Genomic DNA, 20,063 nt, shown 5'->3' on the forward strand with positions numbered 1-20,063 from the left:
TTTAGCTTAATCTCTCTTACAGAGAATCTTTCAGAGTACAAGTATTTGAAAGAATAAAGTATATTCAAGAAGCAAAAGTTCTAAACTGAAGGTTCAGTGCTTCATCGCCTCTTCCTCAGAATCTGCAGCAACATCTCGTTGAAGGTGTCGACAGGCCCCGGCAGGCAGGAGTGGAGACAGTCGGAGTACATCCTCTCCGGCACGCCGTGCGCAAACGGGTCGCGGTGCATGTACACGCTCGGGTGCCCGTCCGGCCGCATCGCCGCCATCTTCGTCACGTCCAGCACCTCGATCCTCGTCGCGCTTGCCCCGGCGATCCTCACCTTCGCGGCCTGCGCCTCGTCGTAGACAATGTCCCTGAGCTCCTTGCAGATCCAGTCCAGCTCCTTCTCCCCCTCCTCGTACGGCTCCATCTTCGTGCACGCCGTGGGGCTGTCGCTCGGCCTGCCTTCGAAGTGAGCAGGAGAGAACGTGGCGAGCACCACCGTGCGCGGCCGGCTTGAGCTCAGCCGCTCCACCGCCGTCCGGTACGCCATCTTGAGCGGCCATGCGTAGCCAACGCCAGTGTAGTTGAGCTCGGCCGGGGCGTTATGAGCGCCGATCACCTCGCTGCCGTTGTAGTAGATGGCCCCGTTCAGCAGCCAGTGGCTGGCGCCGAGCACCGCCACGTCGATCGTGTCGGCGTCGGCGCCCCACCCGTCGCCGGGCGTGTCGAGATGCACGTGGTTCTCGCGGATGCTCTCGTCCTCCGATTTGCCCGTGGCCTTGACGATGAACGGGTTCCAGTAAAAGGACACCTTCACGTCGTGCGTCGGGAACGCGTAGCGCCAGAAGTTGTACTTGCGCGGGTCGGCGTCCCGGTACAGGAGCCGGTTCGGGAACGCGGCGCTGAGGAGGCAGACGAGGGACTGGGCCTGATTCCGCGCCATGGAGTCGCCGATGAAGGCGATGTGTTTGCCGCGCATCGCCGTGAGGAACGCCCTGGCGTCGAACGCCGGCAGCGAGCACCCGCCGGCCGGCTGCCACCGCCAGTCGAGGTAGCCCGTGTCGGGCCGCCCGTTGCGGAGGCAGTCGTGGCTCTCCTTGACGTTGCACTCGGTGGCGTTGTACCGCCGCGCGTAGCCTGGCGACCATACCCACCTCCCCTCCGAGTAGTTGCAGCTCTCATCCCCTCCGGGAGGCCTGCAAAGAAGCAATGTCGTACGACGGTAAGAGTAGGTGCTCATGTAACCATGAAGGGTTTTAAGCGTTTAGCATCTTTCACTTACACCGATGAGACGAAGGAGTAGGTGTTGTTGATGTACTGGAGCAGAGGAGAGAATGCCGTTCGTTGAGTGCCCGCGGGAGAGCAGCAGAGGAGGTGGAGGAGGGCCAAGGAGATGAAGCCGCAGGCGAGCCAGGCGCAGACGGGTTTGGAGAGGAAAGAGAGAGGTTTTTTGCTGGATGGCTTCTGGTTGTGGGGATCCAGAGGCTGGTACGACGCTCCCATCTCTAGGTAGCAGATGAGCAATGGAAAGAGATTGAGTTGGGAAGTTCGATGTACATATAGCCCAGCTCAATCATATAGGAGATGGGTTAGCTTTGGGAAGAGGTTAGGACCTTTTCTTATTATGCACGGTTATGTATTGCATGTGGATCTGTTCTGCCAAATTAAATAAGAACAATGGCAGTTTCGTCGGCGGGTTTATATCACTAAGTCCTTCAGAACTCTTCTGTTGAGTCCTACAATCGACAGTGACCATTTTCCCCTCATTCCATTTCATGTTTTGCTGCCAAAAGGTTGTCCACTCCAGCCTAGCATAGCTAAGTCACTACTACATTCTACTTCTTTTGTTTTCTTAAGATCTAGGTCACTACATTCTATTTGTTTTGTTTTCTTATGATCTAAGTCACTACATTAATTCTACTTATTTTGTTCTCTTAAGATCTAAGTCACTACATTCTATTCTTTTGATGTCTTAAGATCTGATGAAATCTGATTTTATTAGAGCAAACGAGTGGTGCCGCCGCCGTCTCCTTATGAATATAATGTTCTATAACACTGAGGCAATGACAATCTCAAACTCCACCATGATCATAAGCGAGCATATAACTAAGCATGGCTTTTCTATTACTCCATGGACTTGATTGCTTATAAGATTGATTGGGAGTCCAATCCCCGGCAGTAGATACTGAGGTGGAAACCTGAGCATAGTTTCAAAGCAACGGTACTAGCCGTGTGTGCTTGGTTTCAAATGTAAAATTATATTTGTATTTAGATTAAGTACTTTTAATTAAAGTTATGATAATATAAGATGTTGTTTTGCACAAATAAAATTACCCTAATACAGTAATACGTCTTAGGCTTCCTTGTCATTATGCTTGCGCCAAAATGTTGTGCTCGTTGAGAAAAAGTTGAGGCTCAACTTTGAATTTTGTTATTGTACATGAGCTTTTTCCCCCCTCATCAGAACATTTTGTTGCCTCCAAATTATGAACGCGCGGTTATGGGTGCGTAGAGCCTCTAGCTGAGAACCAGTACTACTGCCCTGTTGCAGATTATAGATCCAAACTGCATCCAACCATATCCTTTCCACCTCAAATTAGAAAACCCGGTGAATCCTGCATTTTCCACCGCTGATTGCGGGGTTAGAGAACCATCACTGACTAACATGTTAATCTTAATGAAAGTCATGGACAAGGTTATTCCAAGTCAAATGGCACCTTGTCAGGTTCGGTAGACCAAATAAGATGTTTGTTTTTACCTCAAATCTGTGACCAAATTAAATGATCTACGAGAGAGAGATGCTTGGGGATCTACGCAAGAACAGTAATCAGAACTGAGGGAGGGATCTATGGTTAGATTATTCTAGCCATGTCGCCAAGAATCCCAAACGGTGCTAGGATGATACATTAATTGCCAATTTGCGATAAGGTCATCCGCAACAGTCCTAGCTAATTGCTAGCTAAGAGCCATCCAACTCAGCACTAAATAGCTAGCAGTCCATGCAACTATCTATATAGTGCTAGCTATTTGTTATTTTTAGTACTTTCATGTGCAGAGAGAGAACGGATATGCTGTGAAGATTATCTTTGTATCTCTCTATATGGAGAATAACACTAAACATCTCATCTCAATATAACCAACTGGTAGCAACCATGAAAACATGAACAAGCTTTTAAACACAACAATAAAATAAAATGTCCATATGTTACTACATGATGAACCGATAAACATGACTCAAGCCATTTCATTACATGACCAACTAAACATAAGCAACCAAGACAACCAAAGGTTTTAAACATGGAAATAAAATAGAATGTCCATACGTTATACACGCTGGTAGAGAATTGGCCTTTAGTCCCGGTTGGTAAGGTGCAAATCTCCCGAAAATCCAACCAGGATAAAACGGGTCACCACGGCAGGCGCTGCAAAAAAAAAAGAAATCCCAGGCTCCCAGGAGGCCCCCCACACGCGCACGTCGCAGCAAGTCACAAGTCACGAGTCACGCGATTTTTCACGCGAAATATGCGCGTGCGCGTTGCGTGGGATTCGAACCCACAACCTCCAGCCTCGCGCGTAGCTTCCTTGCCATCCCACCTACACAGCATATCTAACTATATAGGGGATGCAATCCTTTTGTATTAACTCGTGGGGGACCCTTTTATCCCGATTGGAAACACCAAACGGGATAAAAGACCCCCTTTTATCCCGGTTGGTATTACAAACCGGGATAAAAGGGTTCGAGGGATTTAGTTCTCTTTCAGCCACCCCGTTGGGACCCTTTTATCCCGGTTTGAAACACCAACCGGGATAAAAGGCCTCTCAGGGTCTTTTTTTTTCACTAGCCTTTGCAACCGGGATAAAAAGTCCCGGTTGGTGAGCCCCCCACCAGTGACCGAGCTTTAGTCCCGGTTGGTGAACCTTTTGTCCCGGGCTAACTTTAAACCGGGACAAAATGGGGTGCATGGAAGGTGAATTCTCTACTAGTGACATAATGCACTAATTGATAACAGTGACTCTAGCCATACATGTTTATTTCAGGCCACAAAAGCAAACTGAACAGCTAACTGCATCGTTGAGGAAGAAGCACCAAAATCCAAAAGTCAACCTCCATGACAGCCTGCTAGAAATGCCAATCAACCTCGTACCAACGATTCTGGAAAAAGAAAACAAGCAGTAAGTTAGCTTACTCAATATAATTAATAGTGACAATAAGAAAAAGAAATTCATGACAGATCTTACATGAGGTTATTAGAAAAAAAAATACTAGTGGGGAGCCCTATGGCCAAAACACTGCCAAATGTGCTCAATTAAATCATCTTTAAGTTGAGTGTGGATAAAGTGAGCACGGATAGCAGAATTTCTATGTCGAACATCATTGAAGTATGGGTTACTGTTTGTGGCCTTTTGCATTTCAGGAGGAAGAACAATTGATTCTCCAGGAATTGCATTCAGATCAATAGACTCCTTAGCCATTTCTCCCTCATCTTCCACTATCATGTTGTGGAGAATAACACAAGCTTTCATGATCAGTCCAATAATCCTTGTGCTCCAAGATCGTGCTGTACGACGCACAATGTTGTAGCGAGCTTGCAGAACGCCAAAAGCACGCTCCACATCTTTCCTTGCACCTTCTTGTTCTGCTGCATACACCTTGTGCTTGTCTAGTTGAGGTGAATTTATAGACTTCACAAAGGCTGCCCATTCTGGGTAAATTCCATTGGCTAGGTAATAACCAGTGTTGTATTGCCTACCATTGACAGAATACTGAACCCGAGGAGCTTCACCCTTTATCGCCTCAAGAAACAAAGGGGACTGATTAAGCACGTTGATGTCATTATTAGACCCAGCAACACCAAAAGAATGCATGCCAAATATGGAGGTCATGTGAAGCTACCGCTTCAAGGATCATGGTTGGGAATCCATAGCGACCAGTGGTATATTGCCCCTTCCATGCTGTTGGACAATTTTCCCATCGCCAATGCATGCAGTCAATACTACCCAACATTCCAGGGAATCCACGAGACTCTCCAACTTGGAGCAGACGCTCCATGTCTTCAGCTGTAGGACATCGAATGTACTTGGAGCCGAAAACTTCAACCACCCCTTGCACAAATTTTTCCAAGCACTCAAGGGCAGTGCTCTCTGCAACCTTTAAGTACTCATCAAGCATGTCAGCTGCAGTCCCATATGCAAGCATACAGATTGCTACTGTGCACTTTTGCAGTGGTGAAAGCCCCGGGCGATTAGTACAGTCTACCCTTTGAGTGAAATAGGGAGACCAACTGCCCAGGGCATCCACAATGCGTAGAAAAACATGCCTTCTCATCCAAAATCTTCTACAAAATATTGCATCAGAATATAGAGGCTCTTCTGCAAAATAATCAGCCACAAGTCGTTGAAGAGCACCTTCACAATCCCTGTTGATGTACTTTTTGGTTCGACGCCTAGATGAACTACCTACCATCTTTGCCTTAATCTTCGTAAAAATCCGGCTAGCAAGAGTGTCGGCGTCTCCAACCTCCTTATGGCGTGCTGGGGCCTTGTGTTTGCTTGGGCCTTGGCTGTGCTGCCGAGGCTGGTTGGCGACTTCATTGTCATTTCTTGGGGCATCATTGTTGTTGGCTGCAGCACCTCTGCTACCTTCTTGGTGAGCCGTGATGCAAGGAACAGACGGAATTGGTGATTCTTTGTCGAGTAGCTTGTAGGCTTGCTTCGCGAGTTGTGCGATTAGTCCGTTGCCGCACTACACAAGCTGAGCTGTGGCTTCGTTGTCCCTGTCTTGAGGCATCAACGTTGTTAAAAGATTAATTGAGGCGATTGCCGCAAGTGGAGTACTGTGCTCTTGAGCCTGAACTGCGTCGAAAGCTCTTTCAAGGTTTGTGATGGGAATATTTGTAGCCATCGACTACCGTCGCTCGGCTCGAGTAGCATTGCGCATCCTTCTTTGGTTTCTGATCAGAGGTTTCATTTTGTGGGGCGTCAGTTATAGACTCGTCTTCTGAGATGTTGTTGAGTTGTGCTAATCGCCTGGGGGTTCTGTTCTGGCTAGTACCCGGGTTGTTATTTCGAGTAATAACAAGGACTTCCTTGTCCGGGTAGTAACTTCCGGAACTTGACGTTGCAATCTCTGTGGAACTTTTCTCGCGGTTGGATGGGAGTGGGACACCCTCTTGATATGGGAGGTTGTCTATATGAGCGACAAGGCGCGAGTCGTAGTCGCGGGTAAGAAGAGATGGTCTCAAACCTGGCCAACGTACGAATCTGCCTTGTGACGTTGAAGTTATTACCAATCCTTAGGCTGGACCAGATAATGGTATTTCTGGCGGATAAACTGAGTCAGAGTCGTCGTCTTCGTCGTGCCCGAGTTCGAGTTGAATTCGAGTAAGAAAATCCTGGTGGACTTCGGCTGCATTGCGGAGTCCGTGCGGAAACCGTTTTGGAGTCGAAACTGGCTTGGGAGTGACTGGGAACGACTAGTTCGAAGCGAAGTTGAGTCCGACGTGTAGTCGAACTCGAAGTTGTCGACTTTGAAATCTTGGTTTTTTCCGACCAGACCCTCTGATTTCTTCTCCTAGGCGTTGATGATCTGGCGTCGGAACGAGCCAGCGCCATCGGCGATGCAGAGCCAGGATCCGAAAATGAAGGTTGCGCCCGCTTCGATGATGAAGACGGGCTTGATGATGACCGTTGCCATTGAGTTCGCGCTGAGAAATTCGACGAGTTCCCCTACCTGGCGCGCCAGCTGTCGGCGTTTTAGACCGGCAACCCGCCTAGGGGGTACCCTAGGTGGTCTTTTGTGCAGTAAGGATCGTCGAGAATCAAGGAATCAATGGTGACGCAAGGAACACGATTTAGACAAGTTCGGGCCGCTAGATCGCGTAATACCCTACGTCCTGTGTGTTGGTTTGTATTGATCTTGGATGAACCAGAGTTGTTCCTTTTTTGAGGGGGTCCCTGCCCGCCCTTATATGCACGGGAGGGCAGGGTTACAAGTCTGAGTCCTAGTCGAGTACTACTACAGAGTTCTACTCGGTTATGGCCCGAGTAGTTTTCCATACACATACTTGACTAGTCCGAGTGGGATACGCCTATCCCGTCCTGATCATATCCGAGTACGTCCTAACAGTGGGCCGTCCAGGGTCTACTCGTGGGTCTGGGATGCATGCCCGACAAAGAGAGTCGAGGGCTTGTTGCTCAGCTGAGAACTCTTCTAAAGGGTCTACAGAATCATTGGATTGATCCGACATGTTTGGAGACAAGTTTAGAAAGGGGTATAGAGGTTGGAGAGTTTAGGCTGTTGTGCATATATGCAGCCATACTGGTCATGTATATATACACGCACAAAGGACAAATACGTTTTGACTACTACACCAAACTGGTCATGTAATTAGTGGTACTGCATGATAATTCACAAAGCATTGGTAATAGATGTTAACTGACTAAATTTAGTGGTACTGCATGATAATTAGCAATGCATTTATACATGTTGACTGGTGTAAAAAAATAGCAGTAAACAAAGTACCTTAGTTATTGTTACCGGCCAATTTCTCCCTTAGCATCTTCAGGGCAAGGACATGCTCAGCTCTAATATCCTTCATCTCCCTAGTGTCCATACACAAGAGTTTTTGATACGATTCCAGTAAAGCGGCCTCCCTGTTAAGCCTTGCTGTCTGAAACTTCTTTTCAGAAATGCGTTCTTGTGCCTCTATGAAATCTTCCTGTCGTTTTTTTGTTGCTACTTGAATGTCAATGAATTTCTTCAAGTCTTCATCATAGGACGTTTCATCATCATCGCTGACTCTACCTTTACCATTGCGTTTTTTCTTAGCTTGTTGTGTCCCCATAGGACGTTCTGATTCTCCTACAGCTTCTGGTGTCCTTGAGGTGCCAATTGCCTCATCTTCACCATCCAAACTCCTTTTATTTGGGTTTTCAAGTTCTTCCAAAACTGCATGCCACTTGGGTTCATCACGAAGAATCTTCCAGCAGTGCTCAACTATGAATGGTCCTTCCTTATAGTCATCCAAATAAAACTGCTTAGCCATGTCTTTTAGCTGCTCATCTGAATATCCACTAAGATAAATTGAGGTAGCCTTCTTCCAACTTCCGCAGAAAAATGCCACCCATCTCTTAATTTTTGTCCAGCGATCTTTGAGATGTTTCACCTCTCTTTTTCGGTTTGTAGGTGTAGTCTTATTGTAGTGTCCATGTACATCACCCCAATACTTCTCATTTTTCTTGCAATTCCCATTGATTGGGTCATTTGAGTGGATCAGCCATGCACTGACCTGAATTTAGGATGCATGATTAGTTGTAGGTTCATATATTTGTGTAGCTACAAAAATAAAGTGAGTGATACAATTTTACTTACTAGCCTCACGTCCTCATCTGGATCAAATACAAGGCGCTTTGCAGTCCTGCCATCGTTTCCATCATCTAAGTTGATGATGGTTTTGCCTTTCGATCTCTTTTTAGAATTTTGGTTTCCTGAGTCATTTTTTGGTGGTGCTAATTGAGATTCCTTTCCCATAGGTGGTCATGGTGCCGAAACATGAGGAAAGAATGGTTGTCCAGATTGTAAAATGCTCATAAAACCACCAGGTGGATAGTAATCCATACCACTGGAAAATCAAGCAACCCATATCGTTAGTTCTAATGAAACTAATATAGCTAGTGAACTAACTGTTTCTGAACATTACTTCTAATAAAACTAATATAGCTAGTGAACTAACTGTTTCTGAACATAATAAAATGACAACTAGTGCAGCAAGAAAATTACATGGAAAAAAATAAAACTTACCAATTTGTGGATGTGGCTGCTGAAGATGTGGCTTGTGGCAAAGGTCCAGGCCACCATGCTGCAGAGTCATGCCATTCGGCCATTAGTTTAGACAAACACTTTATCAAGAAATCAAGATAAACTTCCACTAAATATCTAAAAAATCAATAAGTAGCAGGAGTGACTTCATTGATTTTTTTCTAGCTTACTGCTATGCATCTAGCTAAATATAGAAACCAAGAGCGATTACCTGATGGACCTCCTATATTTGGAATAGAAGAACCACCACCAAGAAGTGCAGGATCATGCGTAGGCACTTGAATAGCAGAAGCAGGGGCGGATCCCATCCGAGCAGATCCAGTCTGGTGTGGTGGCAGGGCCATCTCTCGCTTCCGGCGGCTCATCACCAGCAGCGACAAGGATCTCGTGGGCCGGAACTGAATCGAAAGAGTCAAGCACAGGAGCTGGATTGTGGAATAAGATAGATGGGAAGATATGACGGAAAAGAAGAGGAACAGACCTTGCTTTTGTCGCCTCCAGAACTAAATCGGAAGAGCAAGGGTGGGAGAAGGTGGATTGTGGAGGGATTTTTGCACGCCGTGGATGGATTTTCCCGCGCAGTGACGCGGGAGAGAAAATGGATTCCCGCGCAGCGGATCTGAAAACGCTAGAAGAATAGCTAGCAGATGGCGATGAAGCTGGCGATTTGGCGCATCGTCGCGTGTGCGAGCTGAGCGACGAGCAAGTTGCCGGCTCGAATATTTTTGCATCTTCTCTTTCCTCCTCATAGGATACATGCTGAGCTGTACACTCAAATAGCTAGCTGACTCGGCACCATTGCGGACGCCTTAAGTGTCAACTATTTGGTAGTCGATCTCAAGGTGGTTGCTCCAGGAACCAATGCAAGATGACTTTTTTTAGAAAATGGAAATACATGCTACCTCTGCTATAAACGCACGCAACTAAGTTCTTACAAATTCTTTAGCTCAATAGCTAATCATTGAAAGAATAAATAAAAGTTCTTTAGCTCAATAGCTGATCACTGAAAGAATAAATAAAAGGAGGAAGAGTACATAAGAAGAGAATAATTTTAAACAATGTCTAATATTGCTTATCCATCCACTCTTATGTCCAAAGCCTCAATTGCTCTGCTTGTCAAACGAACGGTCTCATTATGTCCTCCCACCACGTTAATAAATCGCAGCAAATATATTCTCCCAAAGGTAAACTCAAAGCGACGTAGGAAGATCGCCCACGAGCAGCCGAGCAAGAACAGAGAATGCCGAAACACTAGATGGATCTCCACGACAACGCCTTCATGAAGAACATGATGCCAATAGTGCCATCATCGTCGGCCCGAGTATGGGGCTGGGTTTACACCTGAAGATCGAAATATGACCATATAGGGAAGTGCAAACAAGTCACCTATAAGGAGGTAGCGGCACCCGCAGGCATCACTGACAACGCTTTCACCCCGACCTCCACCACACCATATCAGCAATAGCCTAAGAAAAAAAAGTACGAAAGGTGCCTCACCGAGGTGCTGATGGTACCGAGCATACCCGCGACTGTAGGCCATCATTATCGATAGCCATCCATCGCCGAAGCGACTCACGCCCACCGTGCTATGGCAGGGCGCTGGTCACGGCAAGGCCTAGATGCATATATCGTGTCATGGCCGATACCGTGCCAAGTCCACCATGCTGCCACCCTGTCGCACATCTGATAAGGTCCGACCATGCTGCCATCCTATCGCATACTGATGAGGTTCAACTGGAAGGGTTGATGGTCACGGAATCCGGGCACAAGGTTGCTCAAACCCACGCAATGCAAGATGATGCTGTTATTAAAACATCTCCAACATACTGGCAAAACTTAGCTTAATCATATCGTGTGATTCTTACCGATCTGCAGCAAAAATCTTCTCACAATTAGGGTTGCGAATTGGTGCCGCTTAAGGGTCACCAATGACCTTAGTTCAATTAACTAAAGTAGTTATATAGAGAAGAAGAGAGTATGCTTTATGGCTAACATCCTGGGACAGGCTCAATACGAAACAATAATCGCACACACAAGTGGGCATGCAATCCGTTTTCTTGATTTCTTCTTAATGTTCGGGTATTGATTTGATTGCACATGGCGAATTGGTTTTGGGATATTTGTGCTTGTTATGAGTTATTTCTTGCTCGCGCTGCACTGATTTTCTTTTTAAATGGATCGGTCACAAGAAGCAGCGAGCTCCTTACGAAATATCAGGAAATCCGTACAGGTCTATGGAGCTCACGTTTGGTAGTGTTGACCTTGGATTCTATCTTATACTAGTTTGAGAGGAGAAATTTGCATGATTTCCTTTTGCCTTTGTTCTCCTTTTTCTTTCTTTTTAATTTTGCCCTTGCCTATATTATTTTGTATTTTTTTGCATGTAGCTTGGCCTTAATCTGTTTTCCATTTTCAATGAATCCATATAAGATAGAGAATCCTCTGCCTTCTGCTAGCTTCATAAAAAAAATGCAAGTACGCATGCTGCCTGCTGGGCAGCGATGCTAGCGGTGGGACTGCAGGCAGGTTTGCCGGGGCTCAAAGCAAACAGGTCCATATAGCACAAAGTATTTGAAGGGGCAAAACGAGGAGCATCAACGTTCAACGATAACAGGTAGCTGCATGATCGATCTAAACCGCGCGGTCCAGAGATGTACTCATGATCTACACAACACGCCTAGGCATCGCCGTACTCACTGATCTCATCATCTCCTCTTCCTCAGGATGTGCTGCAGTATCTCGTTGAAGGTGTCGACCGGCCCGGGCAGGCAGAAATGGACGCAGTCCGCCGCCATCCACGGCTGCACCTCGTGCGCGAAGGGGTCCCGGTGCATGTACGCGCCGGGGTGCCCGTCCGGCCGCATGATCGCCAGCTTCGTCACGTCCAGCACCTCCACCTTCGTCGCACTGCCCTCACCGTTCCTCGCCCTAGCGGCCTCCGCCTCCTCGTAGACGAGGCCGACCAGCTCCCTGTCGAGGTCGCGCAGCTCCTGCTCCCCCTCCCTGTACGGCTTCTTCCTCGGGCACATGGTGGCGAGCGTGTCGCCTTCGTACTTGTGGCCCGGCGAGAGGGTCGCTAGCACCACGGTCCGCGGCCGGCCGCCGGAGCTCAGACGGTCCAGCGCCGTCCGGTACGCCATCCTCATCGGCCGGGCGTAGCCGATATCCGTCGCCGGGTCGAGCTCGTCGTGGGCGTGGTGGCCGATCACCTCGCCGTTGTTGTAGTAGATGGCGCCGTTCAGCGGCCAGTGGCCGGTGCCGAGCACGACCACGTCCATGGTGTCGGCGTCAGCGCCCCACCGGTCGTCGGGCGCGTCGAGGTGGACGTGGTTCACGTTCTGCGGCAGGGTGTCGTTGCGCGCCTTGCCCGTGGCCCTGGCGAGGAACGGCGCCCAGTAGAAGGAGACCGTGACGCCGTGCGACGGGAACGCCCAGCGCCACAGGTCGGGCTTGCGGCTGCGCGGGTAGTCGGGGTCCCGGTACACGACGCGGTGCGGGAACTCGGCAGCGAGGAGGCAGGCGAGGGACTGCGCCTGGTTCCGCGCCATGGAGTCGCCGACGAGGGCCACGTGCTTGCCGCGCGCCGCCGAGAGGAAGGCCTTGGCGTCGAACGCCGGCAGGTGGCAACCCGCCGGCTGCCACTGCCAGTCGAGGTAGCCCGTGTCGGGGCGCCCGTTGCGGATGCAGTTGTGGCTGTCCTTCACATCGCACTCCGTGCCGTTGTACCGACGCGCGTGGCCCGGCGCGTACACCCACCTCCCATCAGAGTAGTTGCATCTCCGGGGACTGCAATGAAATCAACAAAAATTAAACCGAGCTCGCATATGCTGCAAACGTGTAAGTAAGATCTGTGCGAATGCAAGGATGTTTGGATATACCCTCATTATCTATCACATCGAATGTTTAGATACTAATTAAAAGTATTAAATATAGTCTAATTACAAAACTAATTGCACAGATGGAGTCTAATTCATGAGACGAATCTATTAAGCCTAATTAGTCCATGATTTAACAATGTGGTGCTACAGTAACCATTTGCTAATAATGGATTAATTAGGTTTAATAGATTCGTGTCGCGAATTAGTACAGGGGTTCTGCAATTAGTTTTATAATTAGCCCATGTGTAGTCCTCCTAATTAGCGTCCGAACATTCGATATGATCCTCCTACAGTTTAGCATCTCGTATCAAACACCTTCTTAGAAGGGACTCGCGCACCCAGATGAGACGAAGTTGTAGGTGTCGTCCACGTACTGGAGCAGACGAGAGAGCACGGCATTCTGAGTGCCGGGGGGAGCGCAGCAGAGGAGATGGAGGAGAGCCAAGGAAACGAAACCGCAGGCCAGCCAAGCGCAGACGGGTCTGGGCACGAAATAGCCTGAATTGCCGGCTTTGGCAGACCATGTCGTCTTCTGTTTGTTGGGATGCAGCGGCGGCTGCTCGTGCGCTCCCATGTCGAGGTTGCTACTGTGCTAAGCTCACCGGCAGGGTTGTGGTTTTGCTCAACTTAGCAGGGGGTTATAGCTGCTAGTTCGATGATCATGTCAGTTGACATCGTGGGAGCCGCACCGTTTATGGATCTGGAACCTAAGGTTGGCTAAACTTAAATGAAGAGTCATGGTTAACACTTGACAGAATCTCATTTGTCATGGTACCTAAGCCATTAGAATTCTAATGTAAGATGATCCAATTATGTTACACGGATAAACAGCGGCTATGGGAAATGAGCAATACAGCCACCATGATTCTTGTAACGAACCATTGGAGTTTTTTTTTTTTGCTACTATGGCATATGCATCATTATAGAGTCTGGGAAAAACATCAAAATTTGTAAAATTGGCAATAAAAATTATAAAAACTATTTTATGACTCCAGCTTCAAAGGAAGGGAACTTATCACCTCATATAGTGTACGTTCTGCAATAGAATATAATAATATATTCCATTTAACCATTTGTTATTATATATATGCACCAAGGACTAGATTACCAATTCAATTAAGAAGAAATTCCTGAATCGTCTTAGTCACTAGTTTAAACACTAAAATAAATTTAAACGAGATAATTGAAACATAGTGAAAAAGTAGCGCAGGAAATAACGGTAACCACTAGAGATTTTAATTCATCACGGAATATATATTTGTGGTTATCCATGCTATCTTGGTCAACTTCACCATGTAACTAGTAAGAGAGGTGTAAATTATGGTTGTTTGGCACAGCTCTTGCTCCTGCTAAAATGGTGTTGGCTCATCTGGTGGAGAGACTTTTTTGGCTCTAGCTTATCTAATTCGAAAAAAATTGGTATAAAATTTTCTCCTAGATTTTTTAGATTATTGACAAAGACTTAAATTAGTCTTTAGATATATTTATGAGGCAAGATGGCGACACGTTTGTTTAGTTTAGAAACAAATATTGGAGGTATCTTAAATTAAAATTTTAATTTAGAAGCAAGTATTTAGAGTATTTATTATTTTCAAATGACAACAGGGTAATTTGGAAGAAAATATTAGGGACATGTTGGGTTATTTTTTCTAATGATGATGTTGATTAATTTAGAAACAAAGTCTATCAACTCAATGGTTCGATGTATCGTATTTGTTTTTAAGAATTTCTAGAATACCTTCCTTTTTCTAGTATGTCTCACATAACGTGGAGGTGCTAAAATGTTATTCCAGTTTGAAATAGCAATATCAGGAGTACTTATTATCATATATCATTTGGAGCAAGCCTCTAGAGACTTCTAATGAGTTTCTAAGACTTATGTATCAACAAGTTCATTTTCATTTTCCGCGTACAAATTTATGGGGCCTCGATTGGTTAGGTTTTTTTATGGAACATATTCATCAACAGTCTTTAACTCAACACAGGCTTATTTATAGCTATTTAATAATGAGCGATATACCCGTGGACAATATATAAGATGCCTATGGTAACTTTATCAGTATCAAGATATGCCATCTCAATCCATCGGAGGTGCTTATATTTAGGAAAATTTTATTTGCATACGTGCATGTATGAGTGTCTACATGTGTATTGTGTTTTTTGGAAAATGTTTCTTTTTCCACGTCTAATAAACCATTTTTTCTTAATTCTGAACCCATGCATGCACCCAAACCCATATCTACGTCTCCAAAAGATTGGACCAACATAACTGACGAGGAACGACGACCACGTCAATTCACTAAAGTTGACCGTTCATCAGGCGTAGCAGTGACACGCTACATGTCATACGCGCGCAAGCGCAACGCAAAATGGCAGGTGCACGTGCACACTCGTATGAGTATTGCTCCTGCCAACCACGTACTCTACCTCTTGGTCAGGAGCTGCAGCAATATCTCATTAAACGTGTCCACCGGCCCGGGCAGGCAGGAATGGAGGCAGTCGTTGAGCATCTTCTCCGGCTTGCCGGGCGCGAACGGGTCCCTGTGCATGTACGCGCCGGGGTGTCCGTCCGGCCGCATCGTCGCTAGCTTCGTCACGTCCAGCACCTTGATCGTCGTCGCCCCGCCGTCGCTCCTCGCCGCCGCCGCGGACGCCTCTTCTTTAACGACCCTCCTGAGCTCCGCGGCCTCGCCGTCCACCTCCTTCTCCTCATCCTTGTACGGGCCCTTCCTCGCGCACGTCGTGGGGTCGTCCCACGCCTTCTCGAAGTGCGACGGCGATATGGTGGCCAGAACCACTGTCCGGTCGCCCCGGGCGTCGCCGCCGCCGCCGGAACCGATGAGGAGTCGGTCCACCGACCTCCGGATCACCTCCCGGAACGGCGAGACGAAGCCGATCTCAGTGTGGTTGGATTCCGGGAGCATGTGCACGCCGAGCACCTCGCTGCCGTTGTAGAACATGGCCCACTTCAGGAACCAGTGGCCCGCGCTGACCACCGCCACGTCCATGGTGTCGGCCTCCGCCGACCACCGCTCGGCGAGCGTGTCGAGGTACACCGAGCTGTAAGGCAGGTGGTAGTCGTCCACCCTGCCCGTGGCCCGCGCCAGGAACGGCGCCCAGTACACGGACACCGTCACGCCGTGCGACGGGAACGCCCAGCGCCGGAACTGGAACACGCCGGGGTCGGCGTCGCGGTACACGAGGAGGGACGGGAACGCCGACGCGCCGAGGAGGCAGACCAGCGACTCGGCCTGGTTCCGCGCCATGGAGTCGCCCACGAACGCGACGTGCTTGCCGCGGACCGCGGCGAGGAACGCCGCGGCGTCGAAGGCCGGCAGCTCGCACCCAGCCGCCGCAGGCTGCCACCGCCAGTCGAGGTAGCCGGTGTCCGGGCGCCCGTTGCGGACGCAGTTCTCGCTGTCCTTGACGTTGCATTCGGTGGCGTTGTACCGGCGCGCGTGGCCCGGCGCCCACACCCACTGCCCCTCCGAGTAGTCGCAGCTCTGCCCGCCTCCCTCCGGCCTGCATCAAACAAGGAACATGGGAAATACAAAAGCTGCAAGTGCAAGAGCTTTTCGAGTAGGTGACGGTGGTTTAAGCAACATTCACGAACACTGATGACACCGAGGCGGAGGAGGTGTTGAAGAGCTGGAGCAGAGGAGAGAACACCGCTTGTTGGGTGCCGGCGGGGGAGCAGCAGAGGAGGTGGAGGAGAGCCAAGGAGAGGAAGCCGCAGGCGAGCCAAGCGCAGACGGGTTTGGAGAGGAAATAGCCCGGATTGGAGCTGTTCGTGCTGGGAGACGATGGTTTCTGGCTGTGGGGATGAAGTGCTTGGCACGCTCCCATCTCCTTGATTTGCACGGCAGGATCAGGGGAGGTGCTCTGTTTCACGACGATGTGTTGTTGCCGGGCCACCGACGATGTGTCCCGGGCTCCCGGCCCTGGATTCGGGAATCGTTAGGGAAATGGAACAAGTGCAGCTCGATGTCTGGTACCAAGGTAGAAGCACGTGCACGCACACCACACGACTGTGTACATTGAATGCACGCACAAGCAAGCACTCGACTTTCCATGATTTTCAACCTTTGTCCCAACTCCAGGCCTTTCTTTTGCCGGGCAGGCCTCAAAAGAGCCCGTGGCGTTGGCCATTGGGCTGGGCTGGCCCGACGTGAAGGGCTACGTAATTCCTTCCTCTATGAAAACATTACGGAATTCGAAATCATTGTGTTGTCTTATATTCTCCCGACTAGAGCTTAGTTCGAGTCGGAAACGGACCTCTTCATCAACCTCTACATACACGATACACCAGGGACATCCATGATCCATCCAATCAAGACAAGATCCGGAGCCAGATCAATTTTGTATCATCTGAGACCATGCGGATTCCTGATCTCTACCCGTCCTCCCTTAATCCGCCCGCCCTCTCCGCCGACGACGCCGCCGCTGCCCAGGAGAAGCTCCCCTGGGTGCTCCTCGAGCGGAAGGCCTACGTAGCCAAGCGCAACAACGCCACCACCGCCTGCTCCGTGACCTGCAACGGCAAGCCGATCCAGGCCACCTTCTGCCCTCGCCGCCCGCCGCTCGTCTCCTACGTGTGCCTCCACAGCCCAGACGTCGCCGAGATCCACTACGAGCCGAGCATCCTCGCCGCGGAGGAGGAGTTCGTCCTTCTCAGCGTCACAGTCTGGCCTGAAGGGTTCAAATCGATGGAGACGACGCCGGCGTCCTGTGCTACCGCGACGACCACACGGGCGGTAGGAAATGCATTGTTGCCGTGCTTCGCCATGAATATTGGAGGCACCCCGCCGGGCAGTTCGACCTCTGCCTCTACGACTCCAAGCGGGGACACTGGACGACCCACGACGTGTCGCTGAACAAGCCGTAGATGCGGCGCCGCCGCCGCGGCAAGAAGCGCTTTTACCATAACAACTCCACGGTTGTTGGCGGTAGGAGGGGACGCCGGCACCATGGCCTTTGTCGACCTCTGGCGGGGCATCCTCTTCTGCGACGTGCTCAAGGTGGAGGACGAGGCCGCGCGGCGAACGAAGGGCGAACCCATGCCCCTGGTCCGCTACGTCGCGGTGCCGGAGCCCCTCCTCCAGAGGAACGACGACGACGATGACGATGGCAACGACGACGACGAGCTCGAGGGCGACGCGCACCGCTACCGGAACATCGCCGTCGTGGGGGACCGCCTCAAGTACGTCAAGCTGCAGCCTCATCGGAGACCAACGAATGACATCATCTACCACAGTGATGGCTTCGTCACTGATGGCTACTTCATCCATGGCTGGATGGCTGCTACATGGAGCAGGCCTGCTACGTGTTCCTCGTCATCATCAGACGACAACCGTTGGCGCCAGGACACCAGCATCGGGGATTCCTCCACAAGTCTCAAGGTTCCGAACAGCCTGAATTTCAAGAGCCTTACAAGAAGCGGCAAAAGCTTCGAGAGTTTTGATGTACGTCAGCCCGTGCTCGGCCTGCAAGATGATGCTGACATCGTTTACTTCACAACCTTGAGCCACATCGTGCATGACGACGACAATACGTGGGTGGCTGCTGTGGACACGAGGAAGAAGGAGCTGCTAGGAATGACCGCCTTCACCCTTCAGGACCGGATTCAGGGTCCTGGCGGGGTGGGCTGCAGCCCGGATCCACCCCCTATAATCTCCTTGCACAACTATGAAGAGGCTATGAATTCAACTGAACTCTATGATCTTTACTTAAGAAAAAATAATCCCAGGAGGCTGATATACGAGGCTAGTTCACAAAATGTTGTGTCTGCTAGCTTCTTATTGCCTTTGTGATTTGATCTTTGTGTTTGGACACCGACTCCATACACCAGTTCAGCCCGGGTCATGACCGATTTCTGGCTCCACCCCTGGCCGCCCTCTCTGGAGCGCCAAGATGCGTGGTACTTCGCTTACGTGCACAGCAGGGTATCCAAGCCTCTGAGATGAGCGCTTGTTTCTTCTGAGGGTTAAATCTATTGTGTGATTGCATGTAGTGTAGGATTCAGAGCTTGATTGGTTGGGTTCCAATTCTTGCCAAGTCAAAATCAAGGCATGCCAAAACTAGGGCATGCTAAAGTTAGGGTAAGAAATTTTGGTATCCATTTGGTTTGTATGGCAACCAATACTTTTCACCCTTTTGAGTGACTTGCCTTAGTTTTGGCTATAAATATTGGCATACCAATTTTTGGTAATGAACCAATTGATAGTCAAAATTTCTAGGCGTGCCATAATTTTGGTTGGGCAAAAATTGGAACCCAACCAATGGGGCTCTCAGTTGCTTGGTTACTTTACCAAACATAGTACAAACGATGATATATGCTTAGATAGGTCATTGAGGGTCGTTCGTTATATTGCTGATGATGCTTAGTTGGGCTGCTATTGTAATTTGCATGGGGGAACCCGTCATATTGAAATAGCACCGTGAAAATCAGTCGTTTCCGATCTTGGAAATTAAAAACACGGAAGGGATATTAGCACCGTGAAAAATAGCCAGATTTGTTAGCCCGCTACGAAGCCAGGTGAATGAGGCCCATAGGAACTGTAGTGGGCTACGCGGGGAGGCGGCGGCGGCAAAGTGAGGAGGCTAGACCTTGCGGGCCACAATAGAGCCCGTGGAATATGGGCCGTAGAATTGTGCGGATGTTGAGTTCACAGTTAAAGTTTCTGCACATCCGGCACAGACAAAGGCGATGCGGTCGTAAACCCCACGTTCCACGGCGGTTGACGCGGCGGGACGACGACGGTGGAGATGCCACCACCATACTCCAAGATTGCAGTTTTGCAAGCCGCTAGTTGCTGCCACATTCAGCCATGGTAGCGGGCTCCGATCCGGGTGACAACAAGCTCGGCACGCCGCCGCATTCGTGCGATCCCGTCGGTCTAGCAGATCACCGACACAAACAAGCCGCCGGAGGATCGATACGAGACAGAGGCATCCTATTCCTAGCAAGCATGCTCCTTTCAAGGTTTGAGCGAACAGCCGACCGCAAACAAAGCAAGCCAACACGCCCTTGGAGACTTCCGGGGGCGGTTACGCACAAAGTGCTCCGGATCAAACGTGGGGCACATGCCGCGCCGGCGCATGAGGAAACACCTGCATATGGCATGCAGGCATAGCCTCCGAGAAGTTCAGTCAGGGTCAATGTCTGCATGATAAATTGGTAATGGTTTCTTTAGGCCATAGTACCTGGTGCAAACAAGAATTATAGTTGAGGAGACTACCAGTACCACAAGAATTCAGAGAGGAGCTTCTCGGATCTCCTCCGATATCCAGGGGAATTCGTTCAATTTCAAATCCTTCATTTTTTTTGTTTAGTTTGAGAGAAGTGGAAACCCTTCATTTCCGTTCCCAATCGATCACAGAA

General features: G+C 49.3%; 3 protein-coding genes and 1 pseudogene across 3 annotated transcripts; all 4 read right to left on the bottom strand.

Annotated features, from left to right (window-relative positions):
• LOC117852116 (xyloglucan O-acetyltransferase 1) lies at positions 1-1,856 on the bottom strand. Its single transcript, XM_034734071.2, has 2 exons — positions 1,269-1,856; positions 1-1,182 (listed from the first exon to the last, which is right to left on the bottom strand). Exons 1-2 carry the CDS (start codon positions 1,487-1,489, stop codon positions 102-104), a joined length of 1,302 nt encoding a protein of 433 aa, XP_034589962.1. The 5' UTR covers positions 1,490-1,856; the 3' UTR covers positions 1-101.
• A 2,393-nt stretch (positions 1,857-4,249) lies between these two features.
• LOC140222557 (uncharacterized) lies at positions 4,250-5,486 on the bottom strand (annotated as a pseudogene).
• Positions 5,487-11,290: 5,804 nt separating this feature from the next.
• Positions 11,291-13,262, bottom strand: LOC117853402 (xyloglucan O-acetyltransferase 1). The gene is made up of 2 exons (XM_034735775.2): positions 13,021-13,262; positions 11,291-12,590 (listed from the first exon to the last, which is right to left on the bottom strand). Exons 1-2 carry the CDS (start codon positions 13,254-13,256, stop codon positions 11,510-11,512), a joined length of 1,317 nt encoding a protein of 438 aa, XP_034591666.1. The 5' UTR covers positions 13,257-13,262; the 3' UTR covers positions 11,291-11,509.
• Positions 13,263-14,937: 1,675 nt separating this feature from the next.
• LOC117853319 (xyloglucan O-acetyltransferase 1) lies at positions 14,938-17,275 on the bottom strand. Its single transcript, XM_034735712.2, has 2 exons — positions 16,296-17,275; positions 14,938-16,204 (listed from the first exon to the last, which is right to left on the bottom strand). Exons 1-2 carry the CDS (start codon positions 16,526-16,528, stop codon positions 15,106-15,108), a joined length of 1,332 nt encoding a protein of 443 aa, XP_034591603.1. The 5' UTR covers positions 16,529-17,275; the 3' UTR covers positions 14,938-15,105.
• Positions 17,276-20,063: the final 2,788 nt, after the last annotated feature.

The sequence above is a fragment of the Setaria viridis genome, chromosome 4 (genome assembly GCF_005286985.2).
Source record: "Setaria viridis chromosome 4, Setaria_viridis_v4.0, whole genome shotgun sequence".
NCBI lineage: Eukaryota > Viridiplantae > Streptophyta > Magnoliopsida > Poales > Poaceae > Setaria > Setaria viridis.